The sequence below is a fragment of the Watersipora subatra genome, chromosome 5 (genome assembly GCF_963576615.1).
Source record: "Watersipora subatra chromosome 5, tzWatSuba1.1, whole genome shotgun sequence".
In the NCBI taxonomy this organism is placed as follows: domain Eukaryota; kingdom Metazoa; phylum Bryozoa; class Gymnolaemata; order Cheilostomatida; family Watersiporidae; genus Watersipora; species Watersipora subatra.
In genome coordinates, this window is record NC_088712.1 from 4780660 (window position 1) to 4801709 (window position 21050).

Consider the following 21050-nt stretch of genomic DNA (forward strand, 5'->3'; position numbering starts at 1 on the left):
GTGCTGACCAGACTAATGATAATTTTAATCAGCACCTATGATACTCTACAAATCTCAAAAATAAACTGCTAAACTAACAATCATTGCGATACGGGTACGCGAGCTGATCGCCATTGACCAAAGCTGTGTACATTGTGTTGTTACATTTTATTATAAATCATAGAAACTAAATAAGTATTTCTTCCTTTTTTGAACATGTAATTAATTACAATAATAAAAACAGGCTTTTTCACCGTATTATCATGTTTGAGCCTTTTTCTTAGTATGCCACAAAATTAATTTGTATTTAGGTATTTCATACATAAAATTGTGTCATGAAATGTAAAAAATTGACATACGAGCTCGTTCCAAAAATGCATCAAGCTCATATGTCGATATATGACTGTCATTACAAGCACTTCTTGTTACTTTGCATTAGATAAACACAACCAAAAGCATACACCGCAGCTTACGCTTATGTGATGCCGGATGCGATCTGATGTCATTTAGAACGAATGCCATCAGTTAGAAATAAAGTAGCCAAACACTCAACAACTGTTGATCTACTTTAGGCTTAATACACGTTATAATGGATATTGAGGGCTATTAAAACTGTAAAAATTATGGTTGCCTTTGAAAATAACCATCATTAACGCTGCATCGATTTATATCTACTTTGTTTAGATTTAGTTGTGTCAAAACACAACCTAGTATGAGTTGTGTCGAAACAAACCTAGATTCTGTCAGCAGTAACTTTGTTTTATCTGTGATATACATGTATAAATACTTTCAGTACTAATCTTATTCTCAGAACAACGTCATGTCGTAATGTTCTCAAAAACAAATCATCACATCAGGCTTCAGTTTTGATATATAGATGTCACATACGCAATACATGATTTATCTAGCTGCATGAATAGGCTTAAGGCGCGGCAACACAGGATTTTAGCAATAAAATAAACAGACACTCTGTGGGTATGTATTATGCATTTGCCTGTTATTTGCAATCTATGATTGCTTATAAAATAAACACCATCAATGTTACTTTGATTCATAGTTTCGCTTTCTTGTGTGTGCTTAGTCGAATCGATTATTAATTCTGTCAGCAATAAGGATTTTTTTGTTTTTTGGATCCAACAAAACTTTGGGAACTACAGTTTATCTCAGAACTACTGACTTCGCCATGTTGTTAAAGACAGTCATCACATCGATATGCATAGTTGATATATAAGAGTTATCTAGTTGAAACAATATTTGCCTTGCTGCTTGAACAGGCTTAATGGGTGGCAACATGTGGTTTTAAGCCAAACAAATCAAACGTTACATTTTCAGTATTCATTAGGTGTTTGTCAATGTAGGCTCAGACTTTGACCTAAAATATTAAATTATACTTGTAGTTCTAAATAGGGTTAATATGGATGAAATTGTGCTACCTACCATTGAATGTGGGTTCTGTTTGAGACAAGGAGTAGCTCTACCCAATCCTCGTCAACTTACCTGCAACCATGTACATTGCCTCGCATGTCTGACTGGCTTCTATGATGAGAATAACATCCTGATATGTCCATGGGAAGACTGCAGGTGTGTAGCTAGGTGACAAAATTTAGTAATATGGTCATGTTAAAAACAGGTAAATTTTGCGTAATACATTTAGTTAACCACTCTGTGTGTCAGTATACTCCTAAAATAGTTTCAAGATAATATTCTGCCATAATTTGCTTGGCTAGTTGTTAGCAGGCACTGGCTAAATACATGGACTTCCAATACTGACTCAGAACTGCAAGCTGTACACCAAACCAACTGATAAGAGCCCTTGTGTAGACAGACTGATAGAAGCCCTTTATGCCAACTTGTCAGTTCAATGATAAGGACTCCCGGCTAAAGAAGCAGGCTTCTTGCTGGCTAATGTAAACAGTCAGATAATTTGACATGACCCTAGTCACGTAGACTATGTCCTAATAATTTGGATATGGTCACAATGTTCACTGAATTAGAGCAGCCAAGTGTCAATATCGTAAAGAATACAAAGATCTAAAAGTCCATCGTCACAGTTGAAAAATGATTCGTGTGTTTTCATAAAAGGTCCGTGTGTTTTTAAAACCTCATTCAAAACACACAAATTTAATTTCCAATGTTAAATTAATGAGACACATTTTAAAAACAGTTTAACATATAAAATATTTGGTCAAACACACAATCTATTATCCAGATAACATCTGAAGCTGGCATAAAATGACCTTCCTTGTTGAGAAAAATTGGTTGAATTATTCGTAATTTTAGGATCATGATAAACTTTGTGCTACAACTTTTGTTGTAAGTTTTTGAGGCTGAAGCAGACTACAACATTCTACACTGTGTTTTATTGTAAGACTCACGTAAAGTCTGCAACAACCAGTTCTAAGCCACATATAAGTTATTTTGGTGTAAAAGACAAGCATTGTTAGCGTCGCGTCAACTGTGATAGAGTTAAATTTATCTTCCAAATTATCGGAAAAGTTAGTCAAAAAATATTGCACTTATGTTAAAATGTCACTTTTAACATGCCACTATAATATAATGACTTTAATACACAGCGTGAATACATTAATATAAAAGTTTGACAATTAGCTATTGCCAAAATATTGTTGTAAGGTGTTATGATTGAAGCATGATGTGAATTTTCTTCGTTGTCAGGCTTTTATAAACCATCCAGCAACCAGTTTTGAGACTACAGAGAATTAGAAAGAAAGCAGATAGAATTAACTCGTTTTATTCTTGACATTTTGCTTTAAAAACATAACAACATTTTATTAACAACTCTGTATGTCAGTATACCCCTAAAATAGAGTCTCACAATATTATTCTTTTATAATTTGCTTTGCTAGGCACTAGCAAGCACAACCTAAATACATGAACTTCAAATATTGGCCGGGAACTGCAAGCTGTACACCAAACCAACTGATAAGTGCCCTTGTGCAAACAAACTGATAGAAACCCTTTATACAAACTTATCAGTTCAATGATTAGGACTGGTGGCTAAAGAAGCAAGCTTTTTACTGGCTAATGTAAACATTCAGATACGGTCACATGACCCTAGTCAGGTAGACCATGTGCTAGTAATAGGTATATCGTCAGATTATAGTTGCAGTGAATGAAAAGAACCAAGTCACATTTTTTAAAGAATAACTACAATATGGTACCAATGTACATGATCACAAGCAAGTAAAAATTCATGCGTCTGTAATCAAAACTGGCTGATGTGTCTCTTTCATGTTTTGTAAATTATGAAAAAAACATATTATTTCTTTGTAAATGAATGAGATAGAGTAACAAGACAAGGGACTATAAACTACAAACTTTTATTAAACCGACATTATATTTAAAAACAAAAGTTGAAGCCATCATAAGATTGATACTTCTTGTTGAAAAGCAGAAGTGGCTAACGACTATTATCTCGACTCACATTAATTTGGTAACCTTAGAGTTTTAACCGGCGAGTAGGCAGAGCAAAGATTAGAAGTTAGACAAGTTTGTTGCAGTTCTTATTAATATTTCATAAGCAATGAAGTATTGTAAATTTTATCAGAAAAATAGTACAGGCATGTTGCTAGAAGACAGCATATTAACATTGCTTTCAGGTTTTTAACCCTTCGAATCCTAGCTGTTTTTGTCAAGGTGTCGGTGACCCTGGCCAATTTGTCTAACAAACTAAATCTTTTAAACACTTAATAAATAAATTTTAATTGCAACCAGTTTACAAACATCTTTATCCACTTTTTTGGTTATAATAACAAATTTTATTAGCGCAGTATCGCGAAAAAAGTCGATGCGACTCATTTTTTGGTAAACGACCAATGATTGTGACGCAAAAAGAAAATTTTATGCTACTAGTTAATATTTCGTAGTTTATTTTGAGTCTTCAGGCAATGATGAACATGTGGTCAATAGTTATGATATTATTGTAAATGTTATTACAAGTTTTAAAATTGCTTTTAAAAGTTTGTAAAACTTCTATAGTTTCAGCTCCAATAATGTTGAAGTACTTATATTCTGTCTGATGGCATTTGATGTGGTTGCCTGATTTTTTTCACCAGTGCCACACCAAATATCATTGTATTATGAACACTATTAGGCATAATATATAAAAAATTTAAAAGCTTTTGTTCGTTAAAAAATATTCTCGGGGTTACCAACACACATTGCCCAGAGAGGCCAGTGTTCAAAAACTTGATAAATGCTAAGGATAAAATTTAGTTCTTCTAATAACCTAAGTGATAGCTGCTAAAATAATATATAGTTGTTTTCATTTTGATTGTTAGCTTTGATGAACTTGACGTTGTAGAGTGGTCTGTGAGGTACCACTAGATAAACTGCCATCATATGATGTAACAAAGGACAAGCCAAGATCATGTCATCCCTGTGCAAAAAAAGGAAAAGACAATCAACATGCATTTTCATATTGCCCACAGTGCGATAGGATTTTCTGTGCCCGACATCATGAGGTAAGGAACGCTTTAAATATTATGTTTGTTCATTATGGTTGTGTTAAGGGATCTCATTGTTAAAGTAGTTAAATATTAAAATCGGCAAAAAATGGTTGTGGTAAAGACGCTAACAACAAGCCCAGATATGCCCAAAGTGATGTAAATAGTGATACAACCGGTCTCTCTCTCTCGTACTCACATTTGCTATTGCGAAAAAAGTCTTGTCTTACACGTCTCTACTGGCATATATTTTATTTAGTGTTTGTTTATGTTGGCTAAAATAAATTATCTCTTTATTGACTTTACGCTGTCTGTCCAAAACTTTAACTATCTGACGCTCAGACCAAAATTTTGAGTCGCTTCCACAGGATTTGGAAGCATTGTTACAATTATGTTGTTAGTCAATAAAACGTAGTCGATCTAGTAATACATTAAATTAACGGTATTAATTAATTTGGTAAAAATCGATCTGATGTAATAATAAAGTAAAATCTCTAACTTCGAGATTATAGACAACACGTTTTACAAGTGATAAGATTTATTATGACCTAGGCTATGTAAAATTTCTGTGATGATGATTGGCTAAAGAAGAGATTATCTATTTATCGACCAAAGACTGTTTTCACATGTATCACTCACTGTGCCACAAATGACGCACCCACTCAAATCTTAGCTTATATAAAGATAACCTCATTCAAACGCTTATATCTCTGGACAGGAATAATCTACAGAGACAAAAATGACATCAAGTTGTAGCTGAAGTTTTACCCGTTTATTGGCCTTAATAACATTAGATTGGCATTTTTGATGCAATCACATCTTTAAGTATAAGTCAGAGTGAGAAAAAGTTTACCAAAACTTTAGCTTGTTTTACAAAAGGCCAGGAAATTTAAATCATAAGTACTAGTCAAACAGTAACAACAGTCATCTTGTTTATATTAGGTCAATTTAAATAACTTCATTACACAGGTATCCAAAACAATTAAATATTATCGATCAAAAAAGTCATTTTGTTAGCACATCCTCTCTTACATTGTTGTTGTCTATTGGATATGTAAAACAACAGTTCTATAAGAAATTTTGTCTTATGTTTTAAATAATTTTGAGTTTTTGTTTTTTCGTCATTCAAAACTTTATAAGTACATGTTTTCTCAACTAAAAACGAATGCATTTCTTTATTCTATTGTATGTTGCCTAATAAAAGCTGCCAAACTTATAGACAATTTGTTGTTTTATTTTAAAAGTTTTGAACAAGCTGTGTCAATTTAAATGGTTAGCTAGCAAGAAGTCAGATTTTAAACCACTTAAAGCTTTCAATTATCAGAAGATATCAAATTTTTAAGATGCTTTGCATGATGATTAAAGTTATTGTATTAAACTGTAGACTTGTTTGTGTCTTTCTAGGTAAGATCGGTTTGTTTATTGATCAAGGCAATTCAATTTGAGCTAAGGTCCCAAAGACTTATATCTTCAAACTGTTCATGACAATCAGTGTGTAATTAGTAAATTTAGCTTTTGGTAACACATTTAAATGTTCATCTATGCTTGACTTTATTGTTAAAAAGCTCTAGCCATAGAACTATATTAGCATTGTTCATGCCAGCTACTCTGTATTAAAATACTTATACTTTTTAAGAACAGCTTCCAATAGTGACAACATGGTAACAAACTTTATATTATAGTCTCATCAGGAGTACCATGAAGAGTTTGATGAGGCTCATCCAACCATAAACATGGAGCAGTATGAACTACTAAAAAGTCAGCAAAGCAGAGTTTGTGCTGATCATGACAACAAACCAATAAGTATGGGATGCAGAAAATGCCTAAAGACGAGTTGCACTGGATGTGTCTCCTCTATGGGAACTTGCTCCGAGGGTAAATGGCTTCACTTCAAAATTTTGCCCTGTGTCACATATTTCAAAATAAAATCTTTTTAATAACGTTGACTGTAGTCCTGTAGCAAAGATCTTATCCTGTAAATTTGTACTAGTTTAGGGGTAAGTGTTCTAAAATAAAGATTATAAACATCATCTCTAAAGAAAAGCTTTGATAGGTAAAAATTATATCCTATGTCTTAAATAATACATAGCAATGCTGCATAAGCTACCAACAAACAGTCGAATCAATGTTTGTTGTTATTCTTTCAATAACAATATTGTTATATAGAAGGTTGTTGATAAATATCTTTGAAAAAGGTTAAAAATAAAAAAGAGTTTTCTGGTCTGACACCCTGTGCAAAAATTTATTTGCTTGGTTTACGCTGTTACTTTGAAACAACATCTGTAAACAAAGTCAAGTGAATGGCGGTTTTATCTGTTTTGGTTTCTGATACACCCTTCACGAAATACTGGCTGTTAGGGTTTAAAGAGTTAACCAGTTGGCTTGTGAAATGACAAAAATGTTCTTTATCGGTTGCGTGGCAAAACGACATTTATGTCGTTTTCAGTAGACGTTTTTAAAGCTGTGGCCTAGTAATATTAAACAAACGGTATGAACGCTAGTAAATTTTAATTATCATCAATAGGATATTAGTCAACAAATTACAATATTAAACTATTATCTGAGAAGTGTTGCCATGTGCTAAAAGCTAAAGAAATCGTGACTTTTGAATTTTTGAAAAAATACTGAAGTTTGAAAACCAGTCAATATCGCTTGATGTTCATAACAGTAAAATAAAAATTTATTTTATCCTGCGATCGTTAGTGATTTTTTGTCTGAACATCATAAAGTAATTCAGATGATAGAAGTGATGTTAACTTTTATGACTTTCGATTTTATATGAAATTGATATTACATGTATATGAAAGCTGAAGAGATTGCTAAATTATCAGTTTTATGCAGGAGAGCACCATCAGTTGATGTCTTTGGAAGAGCTTGTACTACTGCTAAATGATGAAATCAACAAGCTAAAGAAAGGGATGATTGAGAAGGAAGAGGGTTTGGAACAAATCTTCAAGTTCACCTCTCAAACACTTGCTGAGTATGACCTGGAAACAACTCAGTCAGTAGAGAAGATACACAAGAAAAGAGATGAGCAGGTCGGATATTCTAAGGAAATGTTTCATCATAGATTAGATCAATTGACCAAACGTAAATGTGGACAAGCATAAATAATTAGGAAGACGCCTAATCTTAAAAAATGTTTTTGAAGTTCAAATAAGCCTTATTCCATTAAACAGCAAAAAGGGGCAGCTTAATTTAGTTAAACAGCCGCTAAAAAAAGTTCATTAAATCATTCAAACATTTTTCAAAGATCTACTTTCTATCTATTTATTTATTTTATTTATCTATCTATTTCTATCTACTTTAAGGTTGAATTGCAACAAAATTCACATTACAGTTATTTAGTCTCAGAAGATTCACTATGTCTTACTTTGTTGTGTTGCAGGTGCAAAATATGTGGAAATGTGATTACAAGCTCCTAAAAGCTCAAAAAACGAACAATAGATTGCCGCCGTCGCGAGACTGACATATATTAGACTATGAAAAGATCTGCTTTCTTTTAGTCATAAGAATAGAACACTTTTATGCACCATTAGATCGTGTCACGTTCTGTGCTTTCAATTGTTTATATAGATTGTATTGATATTGAATTGTATGTATTGATTCAATAAAAAATAAAAAAAAAATTTTTGCAGATGGAACTACTTTCTTTGAAATACAAGCAACTTGAGGAAGATTTCCAAGAAGCTCGGTTAAAGACTAAAACTTGCATCACTGATTTTCTGGAAGATGAAATATTGGTTAAATGGAGCCAGTTGAGAAATCTCCGACATAAAGTGGATTCTAGGGCTCAGCATGCTCACCAGGTATGCGTGAGTTTTTATATGGGTGAAAAATGTAGATCTAATTTCGCTTATTTTCTAAAGTTTGCTAGCACCAGCATTTAAAAAACCACTGCTATATGTAAATTATTGATAATAAAATAAACATCATGCCTGTTTTTTCTTATGCAGCTGCAAAAGGTTATCACGGTAAACACGAGTAAAATCAATAGTTTTGAGTCTGTAGGTTTTGGTAATATTTTATTAGCAAGTATTGAGTTTGACAATGAAGAGCAAGTAGCTCACCTAAGAACTAATTTGCTACTAAATTATATTTTGTTTTACTGAAGTATTCAGAAGAACTTAATATTTATCGTTGATGCATATAAATTGTCGGAACTTTTCAATCACAAAACTTAACACTTAACTTCAATGCTAAACAAGTCAGCTTAAAATGGTATAACCACTAAACCTTTAACAGTACAAAATGTAGTGTAAACTGAATATGGGTACTCTTTGGGCACTTCCCCTACTATTGTGACCAACAACTTGAGCAAACCCTGAATCTGAAGATGTTTCGCTATTACTATATATTGTGAAATTATTGTTATTATTGTTGAATACGACATGTCACTTTAACTTAAATTGCACTACTGATGAAAAGATAATTATTGGAAATCTATTAATAAACAGTTCAAGTTGCTTCAGTACTGAATATGTAATAACTCTGATATAGCTGGTAATTGCGTCAAGAGAAGTGCAAAAGAAAACCTCTGCTCAGCGTGTGTTCCAAACATGTTTTCTTTTTGCATCAACACAAGCAAATGATTTTTCATTTCATGAAGGTAAATTTACAAAAAGCTAATTAACTAAATACTTGCTGATCGGAAATGTTTAAAAAGTTCATCAGACTGGATCATGAATCTCTTGGCCATAATCCAGCGTTGTTGCTAGTATAATTACACAGCTCTTGCAACATATTGAAAACTGTACATCCAACAAAGGTAGTTCTCATTCGATATTGAATATGTACCCTAGTCATGACAATGCTTTTATAAACATACAGTGTTTGAGCTTAGGCTACAAAGTTTTATAGTGAAAGAATTGCCAGACAAAGACTAATAATACATATAATTGCACTAAGTAATAATAAAGAAAATGTAAAAATACATCTATGGCATTTCACTGAGCTGTAGACTAGTATTTGTTTACACTTTTTGCACCTGAAAAAAAACAGAGAAGGAAAAGTAACAGTGGGATGTACTGGTCTAAAGTTCACTCTGTTTAATAAAAACCAATAGAAACTACTGAAACATAAGGAGTGAACTAGCGTAGCTCATTGTAAAAAGCCTACACTTATGTATCGAGGCCTCAAAGTGGTACATGAAATTAACGAAGATATCTCTTAACAGCGGGGATCTTCAGAATATGACTCTGTCATTCAGCAACAAATTTTGGCATGGTGTCATACACTTTTTGTTTAATCAGAACCGCAACTCATTTGCGATGAATTAACCCTTTCACCAGGGCTCGCTTACCACTGGGAAAGTTCCAGCATACAAAGGCAATTACTAGAGTGATTTGAGCCTTTGACATGACTGCATAAAAATGCAGCAAATTACATCTCACTTAACATGCATACAAAATCTGAGTGATTTTTTTACAAGCTAATATTTTTACTAAGCGGATATCTTGCAAATGCTTACCAGCAAAATACTCAATTTATTCAAGAAAGTTGTTTTTATTTTTATGCGCTATTTTCCGTTGCATTTTTCTAATTGATCAAAGGTAATTGACAATGTTGTATAAACACTACTTGCAAGGATTCAACAGTTCAAAACAATGTGTGATAAAGAATTTGGTCGTCGAAGAGTATTGAGAGCGGAGTTAGGAGCTCTGATGCATTACGGGAGTGCCACTTGAAACTCTCAGTGCGTGAACCAAAAGACCAGCAAAAAATGGAGGCCTGACATGGTCGCCTAAACTTTGTTATAACTTACATGCAAATTGGCATGGAGCTACATATGAAAGTGCATGGGAAAGGTTAGACATTTTTTAACAGGCTGCCATGTATTCCTCACAAATCGTCTGTGAATATTTCAGTCAAAATTCAAGTTTGTCGAAGTTATCACCTTTTTATCATAAAATATCAACAACAAATACATTTTTAGCAGCGCAAACTCTGTGAAAACGGTTTATGATAAGCATCTGCATGTGTCATGTTTGCATGAATTTTCAAAAAAAATTGGTTGTCCAATTGCATCAAAGGTAGAATTAGGGCCTGCTGTGCATTGGGGGTGCAGACCTTCAAAATGCTCATGACGCCGTATTGATAAGCAGTGCAAAACAGTTGCCCGACAAGGCTGCTCAAACTTTTGTGCACATAGGCTTTAATCTGCAATTGAATATGCATCTGAAAGCTAATATTTTTTCCTACAGACTGAGATTTTTTCTTCCCGGCAGCTTGCAATGACTTTGCACCTTGAGATCTAATTATTCGTAGCTATGATTTTCTGCTGTCGGCTTTATATCTATTTCTTGAAACTATAGATATACATGTATGTAACAGTTTTTCGCATGAAATCATTGCGCAGATTCATGGGTATTGCATCAGAGATTAACTGGTTATGTACAAGATGAATTGAGTGGTGAACCTGTATTCACACATTTGGTGCAGCAACGAAAGACAAGAAGCAACATTTATTATCAGCAGAAACAGCAAGTCATGGATTGCTAGATTGCAAAACACTATAACTGAACTCTTTGAATGGATGGGAGCCCTGAGGAGGGCAGTGTGCAACAAATACAACATACTAATGTGCAACAAACACAATAGATTATGGCATTTAAGCAAATGTAACTATGTACATAGGCTAACAATACAAAGCAATGAAGCATTTGTAGAAATTAAGAAAATATAACTTGTAAATAAATTTAGTTACTACGGTAAGGATCAAAACATTACTCGCACAAATATACTCCACATGTGACTCTACTGCAAATACCTTCAGATTACCCTCGCTCATCACCGATCAATACATACAGCTTGTGCACATAGCCAGAGACAGAATCACAGAGAGCAAATTACTTTATTCCAAATATAGATATGTTAGATGTTATATGCTGTCTAAAGCTGAACCATCCTTTCCATGCCAGCAAGCTTTCATCTATAGATATAAACTTACCAGACACCAAAACAGAATATAACCGGTCATATATCATGACAAAACCATATTCTAACTTGAACAATTTATTGCCAGCAGGCTGTTTAAAGTTGTCAGTAATACACACAGTAAAAAGTAAACCTGCTTCTAGTTTTATTTTTTATTTTATTAAAACTCAGCACTGATAATAATAGATTGTGAACTGGTAACACGGCAGAGTGGGCTTTTTGAGTATACATATATGCAAAGCTTAACCAATAATTCTGCAAATATCTTTGCCATCGACATGCTGTGAAGCCTCGCAATGTTTGTAAAGGCCATATTTATTCGTTTTGTTAAATATAACATTTATAATGGCCGATGTTATAAACATCTTCTAATAATAAAAAAAAACTTACCTGTTGCAAATTTGAACTTATACTCCTGTCAAGCTGTCAGCAAAATGTAATTCTTTTACTTTTAAGTCAGCTTCTCTTTAAAATTCGAAAACACTCCCTGTTTCATAGCACACCGTTTCACTCCCACTTTCGCAATCCGATTCATTCCGTTGATCTTCTTTTTTACATCAATCGTCTTCCCCACATTCTTCTTACTTAATATCCTCTTATTCCCTTCTAAGCCACCCAATTTCTTCCTCTAAACAAACTATTTCAGCTGAGCTTAAACATTCCCGAGCGACCATCATGAATAGCTTTCCGGAAAAGGAAGATCAAATCTTTTGCAATATGTTTTGCTTGCACATGTGTATTAAGGATTACTTATAGCCTCAAAAAATAGTACAAGGCTTACCAAATTGATGGAATAATTTATTTTATTTTGTAACGCTTTTTTATGAAGAAAATATTATAAAAAGGTCTATTCAAAACTAAATTATTTCGGGGTTATATGGGTTCTGTAAGCTAGAACATTGCTTGTTTTATGGGCTTTGACGAGCTTCGTTGCAAAAGAGTTGACTAACTTATATTTCAGTCCCACTTGTTGGAAATATTAGCAACTCAATAAGTCATTTGATGAATTTTCAATAAATTTGTTTCTTGAATGGGTCACAATTTGAAAGACATGCCAGTTTTAACATTGTAAAGCGGATCACAAAATTATTGAGTCGTCTGCTCGGAACAACTATGGTACTGATATATTATATAGATCAGCCCAAACAGTTTTATAAAATCTGACACTATTATATTTCTATATTTGATACACCATGTCTATACATAGTAGAAAGTGTTTACATCCATGCTCACCAATTACTGCAGGAATTTTAATAATGTATCAGCAATAGGCCCCAGGCTATCAAGTAACAAAATGAAATTGGTCTATGAAGTTTTTAATATCTGGCAATTCTCTGCTTAATGCTAGAAATTTGTAGAAATTGCCAAACTGCAAGTCAAGTTTGCCTATTAAAGAAACTTTCTTAAAAACTCTGGATGTGTCACAACTATTTGTGACTGAACAATCCTGATAAATTTTTAGCTGCAGAATATTTTACTATATATTATTGATTTAGAATCATTGAGATGTTTCATATTGTTTCACAGTGTGACATTGTCTCAAGCTACAGTGATACTAAAAACACTATGCAGCAGATGGTTGATGAAGTTCTACCATCAATAAGCATACCTTCACTCAGCAAAGTGAAAGACAAGTGTAAGCTGTTAGACACTATTACAAATGCTAATCATATTACTTACAAATTTACACTAACAGCTATGTATATATACTGACAGTTGTATACTAATAACCTTATAACCTAGACCCTTCTTAACCTTGCTTAACTCTTTATTTACTAAATATTTATTTTACTGAGACGATTCAGTTTTTAGTCTATTATCATAATTCTCATTCAATTTCTCATTCTCTTAACTTATCATATTAAAAAAACATTTAATTTGTCTCTTAGTTGGAATGTCAAACATAAGAATTGATACCAAGTTAATCGACATTAATTCTACCTCAGCTTTTTCAACAAAACCTAAAAATTTTGTGCAAAATGAGTTTAGACCTTTTTGGCAATTTTTACTGACACTGTGACAATAACCAGCTGAGATATTTCAAGTCTCATCAGTTATAATTAATAGACCTTTTATAGATTATAACATTCTTGTTATTATTATTATTATTATTATTATTATTATTAGTTTCTGTTACTAGATAATTTCTCTCAGCTTTTCATCTGGGAGTATACTGGTATACAGTAAGGTTTACTTACCTAATATATCGAGTACGTTATATTCGTCTTTTGGCAGATACTGACAGAGCAGAATATTGTGTAGTGTCTATCTCATTTTTGCTGTTATTGTTTTCTAAGAAAATTTATTAAAATATTCTTACTAGTACCACTACTCAATAGATAATAACTACTAAAATTATAATGTGAAACCTCTGAAGCAGTAATGAGTCTGAGAAGGCAAAGAAAAAATATGATTAACAGCGTTTTTGCAAAATTAAACTATGTACAGTTAGCTGTGTGAATGTTTTCTGTGAACAGAGTAGTTTTCCAGTTTGTTATAGTCAAAGAATAATAGTCTACTTTATTAACTACACACAAATTATAAGTGTTTTGTATGAAGCCTGGTAAAGCCACACCACAAGGCTCTTGGTTAAACACAAACACTGGTCTAATCCACACTACCCAGCTCATGGTATGCCATGAGTTTAAGTAGATCCAAATGGTGATCTCCAGAGAAAAAGTCACAAGTGTAAAAAAAACTACTGAGCTAATCAGTCATTAAGAACAGGTATCAAATAATTTTACTGTGAATTAGTATTTCAATATAGTAAAAAAACATGTTTTCCGATGTCAGCAGTAGCATTTTGTATTGGGTAATGTTGAATTTTGAAGAAATACACAATAAGATTAACAAGTGAACACATAAACTTAGCGACACAAAGAACCATTAGAGACACAACTTATTCAGTGAAATTAAGACACATAATCTATCTAAAACAATAATGATTTTGTTCAGTAAACTTTGTAATATTTTAGTATGAAATTATATAATATTGTTTTGTATTATACTCTATTTTATTACAACATGTTACAGTATTATAAGTTTTACTACCCTATGTTGTGCTAAACTATAGATGCACAAAAATATATTACTAAATATTATATATTACTAGCCTGTATTTTTATTATCCCATATTACCAACTTGTGTTATCAACTTTACCAAGGTATCAATGGTATCACCTAGTTATACTGTTGTGCTCCACATGGGATTTTCTTACATTGTGCTACTATATATTATAATTATTACATTATATTATACTATGTTTTTTTATAATTAACCTAAAGTATAATGATCTAACAAACCACACTATATGTTATTCTTTGGTATATTTGGTTCAACAAAAAGTTACTGTTATTTCATATTAAATATTATCTAGTGGCCGACTGAAGATGATTAAATGGTCCGAAAAATCTTATTATGTGTTTTGCTTATGCTGGCACACAACATGGTTTAAGTGAGCTTTATATACCTGTCATGAACTACTTGTGCCCCTATGTTAATAAAGTGGACTGTTACCATATGTGTCTTGATCTCAGAAACCATGGTTGAGTCAAGTGTGTGAGATTTGAAATTATCTACATTAGCAGAAGGAGAAAATTCTCACAGTTATTTTGCAAATAAGATTTAGATTCTAGTTTAATCACAGCAGATGTTATGGTCAATAAACTGAATGCAAGTTAACCATTAATGCGAAAACATAGTTCTGAGAAAACTGGTGTTAAGGTTTGAGCAGCAAAAACTGATGCACAATTTTGTTTACAAATCACAACGTCATGGCATCCAATATTAACCCATTCGGGCCTGTTCCCAGTTATTGCGGGAAGATTTGTGTTCTCCTAGGGCCTGAACCCGAATGTTCTGGGTAAAATTTTAATTCACTGTACTGCTTAGCTGTTTTGCTACATCAATTTTATTTATACACCAAACAAAGTTTAAAAGCCTGGGCACCACTTTGATACCAAATATGTGATGATTGGACAATAGATTTTTAACTTACAAATTACGTGATAGATATTAACTGTTCTGAAAATTTGTTGATCACCGTTTTGGAAAAAGTTTATTAGGATGATGGCGAACTTCTTAAGTGAATGAGATGTGGCATACAGCTCAGAGGAAGAAAATAGCAACCAAATTAATGTGCAAGGAAAAAATGAGAACTTATTCATGGAAGAAGGTAAGTTTTATGTGGGTATATATATAATTTATTTGAAAAAAAATACAAAAAGCCGGAATTTTTGTTGTGAATTTTGAACCAACTATATTCTAGCAGGGTAAGATATGGATTTTTTATGATACACATGGTTATAACAATTTCAATCAAATAAAATTTAGATTTTTATCGATTTTTAGAACTCCTCCCTTGATTATGATATAATAAATAATAATTTTATGGTTTTCTTTCAGAACTAAGGGAACTACCAAAGCAAAGAAAATACTGCATCAATTAATTTATAATGGGAGCAAATGTGCATGGGTCGTGTGCATCATATATCTCTTAATGTCTCGTAATTTTTTTGAATACATTTTTGTATTTTTATATATAGATATATTTTTATACATATACATGTATAAACTGTTCCTTTTTCATGCATCTCCGTTTTTACTGCATTTTTACAGTACATTTTACTGTATTTTTACAAATATTTTCTATGCTGGTGATTGTCTGTTAGTTGGTAACTCATTATTTTGTTTTATGCATAATATATCCATAATAACCTCTGCAATGCATTTCAATATAAATTGGCAAGCTGTTTGATTATGTAATTGATAAAACTGGCAGCAACGTAGTGTTAGTTAGAAACTTATAACAACTGTTCTATTACTTGGAATTGAAAAATCCTTTTTTTGATTTGCTGCTGATAAAGCTTCATATCGATCTAACATAGTCCAACAATGTCACTACCACAAAACTGCTTGATAGCTGCTTTGCAACACAAAAAATCATTTTGATCAAAAATATTTTTCGCGGAAGTATTAAATATTTTGGCTAGTAGAATTTGTAAAGCTACAGATATATTTAAATCAAATTGTAGCAGCGAATGTTTCTGTTAAGCTGAAAAAAACAACTCCAAATTATTTTGAAAATTACTCTAGTTATACTCAATTTCATGTAGCTCCATTTTAATTATAAGGCTACTGAAATATATTAATTAGGCTTGGGGGGCAGTCAACCGATAACTAATTAGCACTGAATAGGTTAAAAACATGTGATATTTATGTAGATCTCTGGTTTTATATGCGAAAATATATCCTGCGTTTAAAAATTTAAACAGATTTTTGCTGGCTTTCATAGAAATAGCTGTATATTTTACAGAAAATCTATTATTGATTCCTAATTTTGCAGATAATAAAACGGCTCAGCAGTATCGCGAGATTTGGTGCCGCCTTAGTACCAGCAACAAAATCTTCAGAAAAATAATAGCAGTAACATATTGTACACTATCGGACACTATATCTTCCGATCTTGTAAAATCGCATAATTGTTCTTGTAATTAAATCATATGGTAATTATTTAAAAATCATTAAGAAAATATCATCGTAATTTCGTTTTTTTCACTGATTTTGACATCAGTTGGAATATCAAAACCCTCATTAAATTTATCCAAAACGTCAGAGTTATCTTTAAAACCATCATAAAAGAATCGATTACTTTTATCGAACGCTATTTTCAGTATGTCCTGTTTAGCGTAGAAATAGTTTTAAGGGGTTTTTCCGAGAATTGGAGATGTCTATTGGCTAAACTGACTACTGATTCAGAAAGATCTCTCTTTGATTTGTCCGGGAGCATGTGTCACAAAAATTGGTACCGACATTATAAATTCAGTTTTGGCAGCTTCTAGGTCAGATAACTCAACTTCATCATTTGCAACACACCTATGGTTTCTGAGATTGCGACCCATATAGTCTAAATTTGTTGCAGTGTTGGTATACCAAGGCAACATTTTTGTATTGAGGGCAATAAAAACCCAAAGTAAGTATTTAATGCAAACATCATTTTGAAAAAAATCATGAAAATTGAATCTATGTACTGTCCATATTAAAATTGGTTTCAAAATAATATTTCAGCCTTACTAACCTTAGTTACTTACACTAATTTTAGTGCGTTTAGTAGTTAACATTGGCCAAAAAGCGTAGTGTTACAATGTAGCATGTCCCATGCATACTGTATGCAGTTTTCACCTTTATCGTTGGCAAATGGCATATAGGTTGAGTTTACCATAAATTAAATTAGCTGACCAAATACAAACTAAAAGCGAAACTTTAGTACGTTTTTTAAATGTTTGGCTAAACTTCAACTTATTTATTGCAAAAATTGTGTCATTTTACCGCTTCCGGTTTCACTATAACTAATAACGTCAGCTTGAGGAATATAGAGCATTGTACAGCCAAAGATTCATCGTCTTCCACACTGTGGGCAAATAATTTGTAAAACAGGTCAGAGTAATTTGAAGGCACGCTGTGGTGTATTGCTTTCTAGCAAAGTTTTTCACGCATCAGTGTCCGGTTGTTATGAAAACTACCATATCATGATGACAGTTGATTGCAAGTTGGAAAATACATGTATAATTACTGCATCATAATTAGTTGAATTATTGTCAAGGTTAGTTGACCATAATTTAAAAAAAAAGTCACCTCAGTTTATTTTAGTTTTATTGAGAACTGCCTTTTCATAGCTAGTGATGCTCTTTAGGAACCTGCTTCTAAAGGATATACCAGTATTGTATCATATTGTAACTAACAATTTTGCGTTATCAGAAAGTTCCAGGAATGTTCCAAAAGGTCCTGGAGCTGTTTCATCGTGACGTTATCACAATATTATTCGTATACACCTTTTTAGCGTTGAAGCAACGTTGTGGGAAATACGTTGCTGAAATGCTCAGCAAATGATCTCGCATAACATTCCCACAATATTGCAGTTAATAGCTAACATACCAGAAAGGTTACTCTTAGATCATTGATGGGATGTAAATGCTGGACATTTTCAAACATTCTTATACTGTATTCACAACATTAGGATTTAATTTTAATATTTCATATACCATAAATTGAATGGAAATCTCATAAGGGTTAGTCCCGTTTGCTAACTAGACACAAACAAGGTTTAATTATGTGATTTAATTGAATTATGAAGGCAACTGAACGCCAATCTGGGGGGTGTCTCGCGACTAACCTGTCACAGAGCTAACTATCCCACAGCCATTCTTTTGAACTTAGAAGCCTAAAAATCATTCTCTGGTGCTTTCATGGTAAATGCTAAGATAACTTGAAATAAAAATACTGAGACTTGAACAGTATGGGTGCTAGCATAATTTGTCAATGTTTTTAGTTAGCCGTGTGACAGTTAAAAAGCTACTAGATTTGAAAGTGTACTATAGATAGACGATTTACCTTTTTTAATTTTTCCTGTTTCCCATAATCTGGAACAGTGTAACAAGTAGAATAAAAAAAATCTAGTCAATTGGCATCTTTAGTTTGCTAAATATTAGCAAACTAAATATTACCATGAAAATCAAATCTCGAGAGCGCTTTGATAACCCCTAACTTCTATAGCATTGTACAACTACAGTATACGCAATAAAATGATGAGTTATATATTTTCTGAGCCCTCAGAATAATTTGAACAAAACAGAGAGTCTGTACCCACAGATAACATTTTCAAAATTGGTCGATTTTTCACTGAATTTATGGACAAGCCCATATATAAAAACAACGTTGATAGTCTAATATAAATGTTCAACATATTCATGAATTTTAACTTTTATTGCATTGATAAAAAAACTTGCTAAAGAGGCTTTCCTTATACATGGAAACTGTATCATTACCATATTATACAGTGATAGACTCATATACATAGCTCTGGTATTAACAAGCGTCTACTGCTGATAAGCTGTCACACGCCATATTTTTATATACCGAGCCTTATAGATGGCTATACATGGGTTCCATGCTGCCATTTAATTAATGTAAATTTATTGAAGCGTCAGCGTAGCTAAAATAATGCAAATAAATTACAAATGACTGGTTTTTAAATTACTTTTTTCCTGATCAAGCTAATAAATAAATATAATTGGAAAAACAATTATTTTCAACTATGTTAAAGCAAAAAATTATTCAAAACAATAAAGAATTTACAGAATTTTTTTGCGTAGACGCTTTAGAAGCAGGTTATAAATAAAATAAAAGTTTGGTATCCTACAGAATTACAAACTTTCTATGGATAGCATTTGTGATGGTGCAAAGTGAGTGTTCACTTGACTAGCTTCTCCATATCCACTATTAGTGTTCACACTCAATTTTTATTTATTGCATGCATTATATGATACATTATTTTCCCTTATTCACAGGTGGTAGCTGTGAGATAATGCTAGGTGTTGTCTCCACTGACGGGTTTCTAATTGATAAGCAACTGAAGCTTCGACCTTCTAAATCTCTTCCAAAGTCTCTCAAACTCCTTCACACAGTCTCTTTACCAGCATATCCGTTTTCAACAAGGGTCTGGAACTCTCAAATGTTAACTGGAATGGATAATAAAGCAATAGCTACTATTGACAACAACTACCAAGTAAAAGGTTCATTCATCACATTCAACAACTGCCCGGGAGCAATGGAGGTCTACAAGGACAGACTATATACAGCAGTGTATGGTGATCCTTGGACCATTTATGTACATGATCAGCAGGGAAACCAAGTCACTTCCTGGACTCACATTGACTATGATAACAGTATCACAGGACTAGCCATCACATGTGATAAAGTAGTTGCTCCAGACCGAAAGAACAAGCTTCTCATCATCTACTCACTGACAGGGAATAAACTCAAAGACATTTCTTGTCCTCAGCTTAGCCAAAATTGGGTCTCACTTTGTGTTTCAGGATCAGACAAGGTCGTTGTGTCTGACCTTGGCTCATCTCAAGTCTGCTTGATAGATATTTCTCAAGGTCAGCTGCTTTGGACTTGTAAAGATGTGTCTCGCCCACTAGGAGTAGCATGCTATGGAGAGAGATATGTCCTGGTGGCAGCATACAACAGCAGCACTGTGAGAATCCTGGATAGCTCAACTGGTTGGTTTACTTATGAATGGTATACATAATATGTGTGAGCAGCTGTGCTGACAAATGTGCTGTAAAATCTAGTAACTGATAGATATACTAGCATATACATAGTGTTGATGTAAACCCATATAATGCTACCCTGACTGCTTCTCATAGTAAAATTAAACACTATACATTTTAATAGAGAGCTCTGATAGTCTACTTACTATAGACTTAGTATTAGCTGATGATTTAGAGTAGCTGTATAAATTTCACTATTTCTCTTTAATTAGCCAATTAATTTGGATTTGTCTGCACACTCAGTATACTATCACTGATCAAAAGACTATCATATCATTTATTAGTACGATAGCTTGTGCTATCATCAGGTCTCAAAGTTGTACATAAAACTATGGACAGTCCTGCTACTAGATGGGAAATTAGAGGCACTCAGATTGTGTTCCAAAGGTGTAGAGGGATGTACTTTCAATGGGACAAACTAGAAATATTTATGAAGTCAAGTATTTAAGGAAAAAATTCCTTATTACTCAACTATTGCTTATGATAGTATAATAAAAAAGAGCAGCGGTCATCTTATGCTATTATTTAAATCAATTTAAATAATACTAATTGAATTTC

General features: G+C 32.8%; 1 protein-coding gene across 1 annotated transcript; it reads left to right on the forward strand.

Moving 5' to 3' along the window:
- The first annotated feature begins 1393 nt into the window (after positions 1-1393).
- Positions 1394-20303, forward strand: LOC137397065 (uncharacterized). Its single transcript, XM_068083350.1, has 8 exons — positions 1394-1560; positions 4301-4460; positions 6125-6317; positions 7284-7480; positions 8081-8251; positions 12906-13014; positions 19725-20134; positions 20253-20303. Exons 1-8 carry the CDS (start codon positions 1394-1396, stop codon positions 20301-20303), a joined length of 1458 nt encoding a protein of 485 aa, XP_067939451.1.
- The last annotated feature ends 747 nt before the right edge of the window (positions 20304-21050 follow it).

Bases quoted from the DNA above. Each gene is read 5' to 3' on its own strand.
- LOC137397065 (XM_068083350.1), top strand. From the start codon at position 1,394: ATGGATGAAATTGTGCTACCTACCATTGAATGTGGGTTCTGTTTGAGA. The intron at 6,318-7,283 runs GTAAATGGCTTC...AGTTTTATGCAG, and splicing joins TATGGGAACTTGCTCCGAGG to GAGAGCACCATCAGTTGATG. The intron at 20,135-20,252 runs GTAGTTGCTCCA...TTTGTGTTTCAG, and splicing joins TAGCCATCACATGTGATAAA to GATCAGACAAGGTCGTTGTG.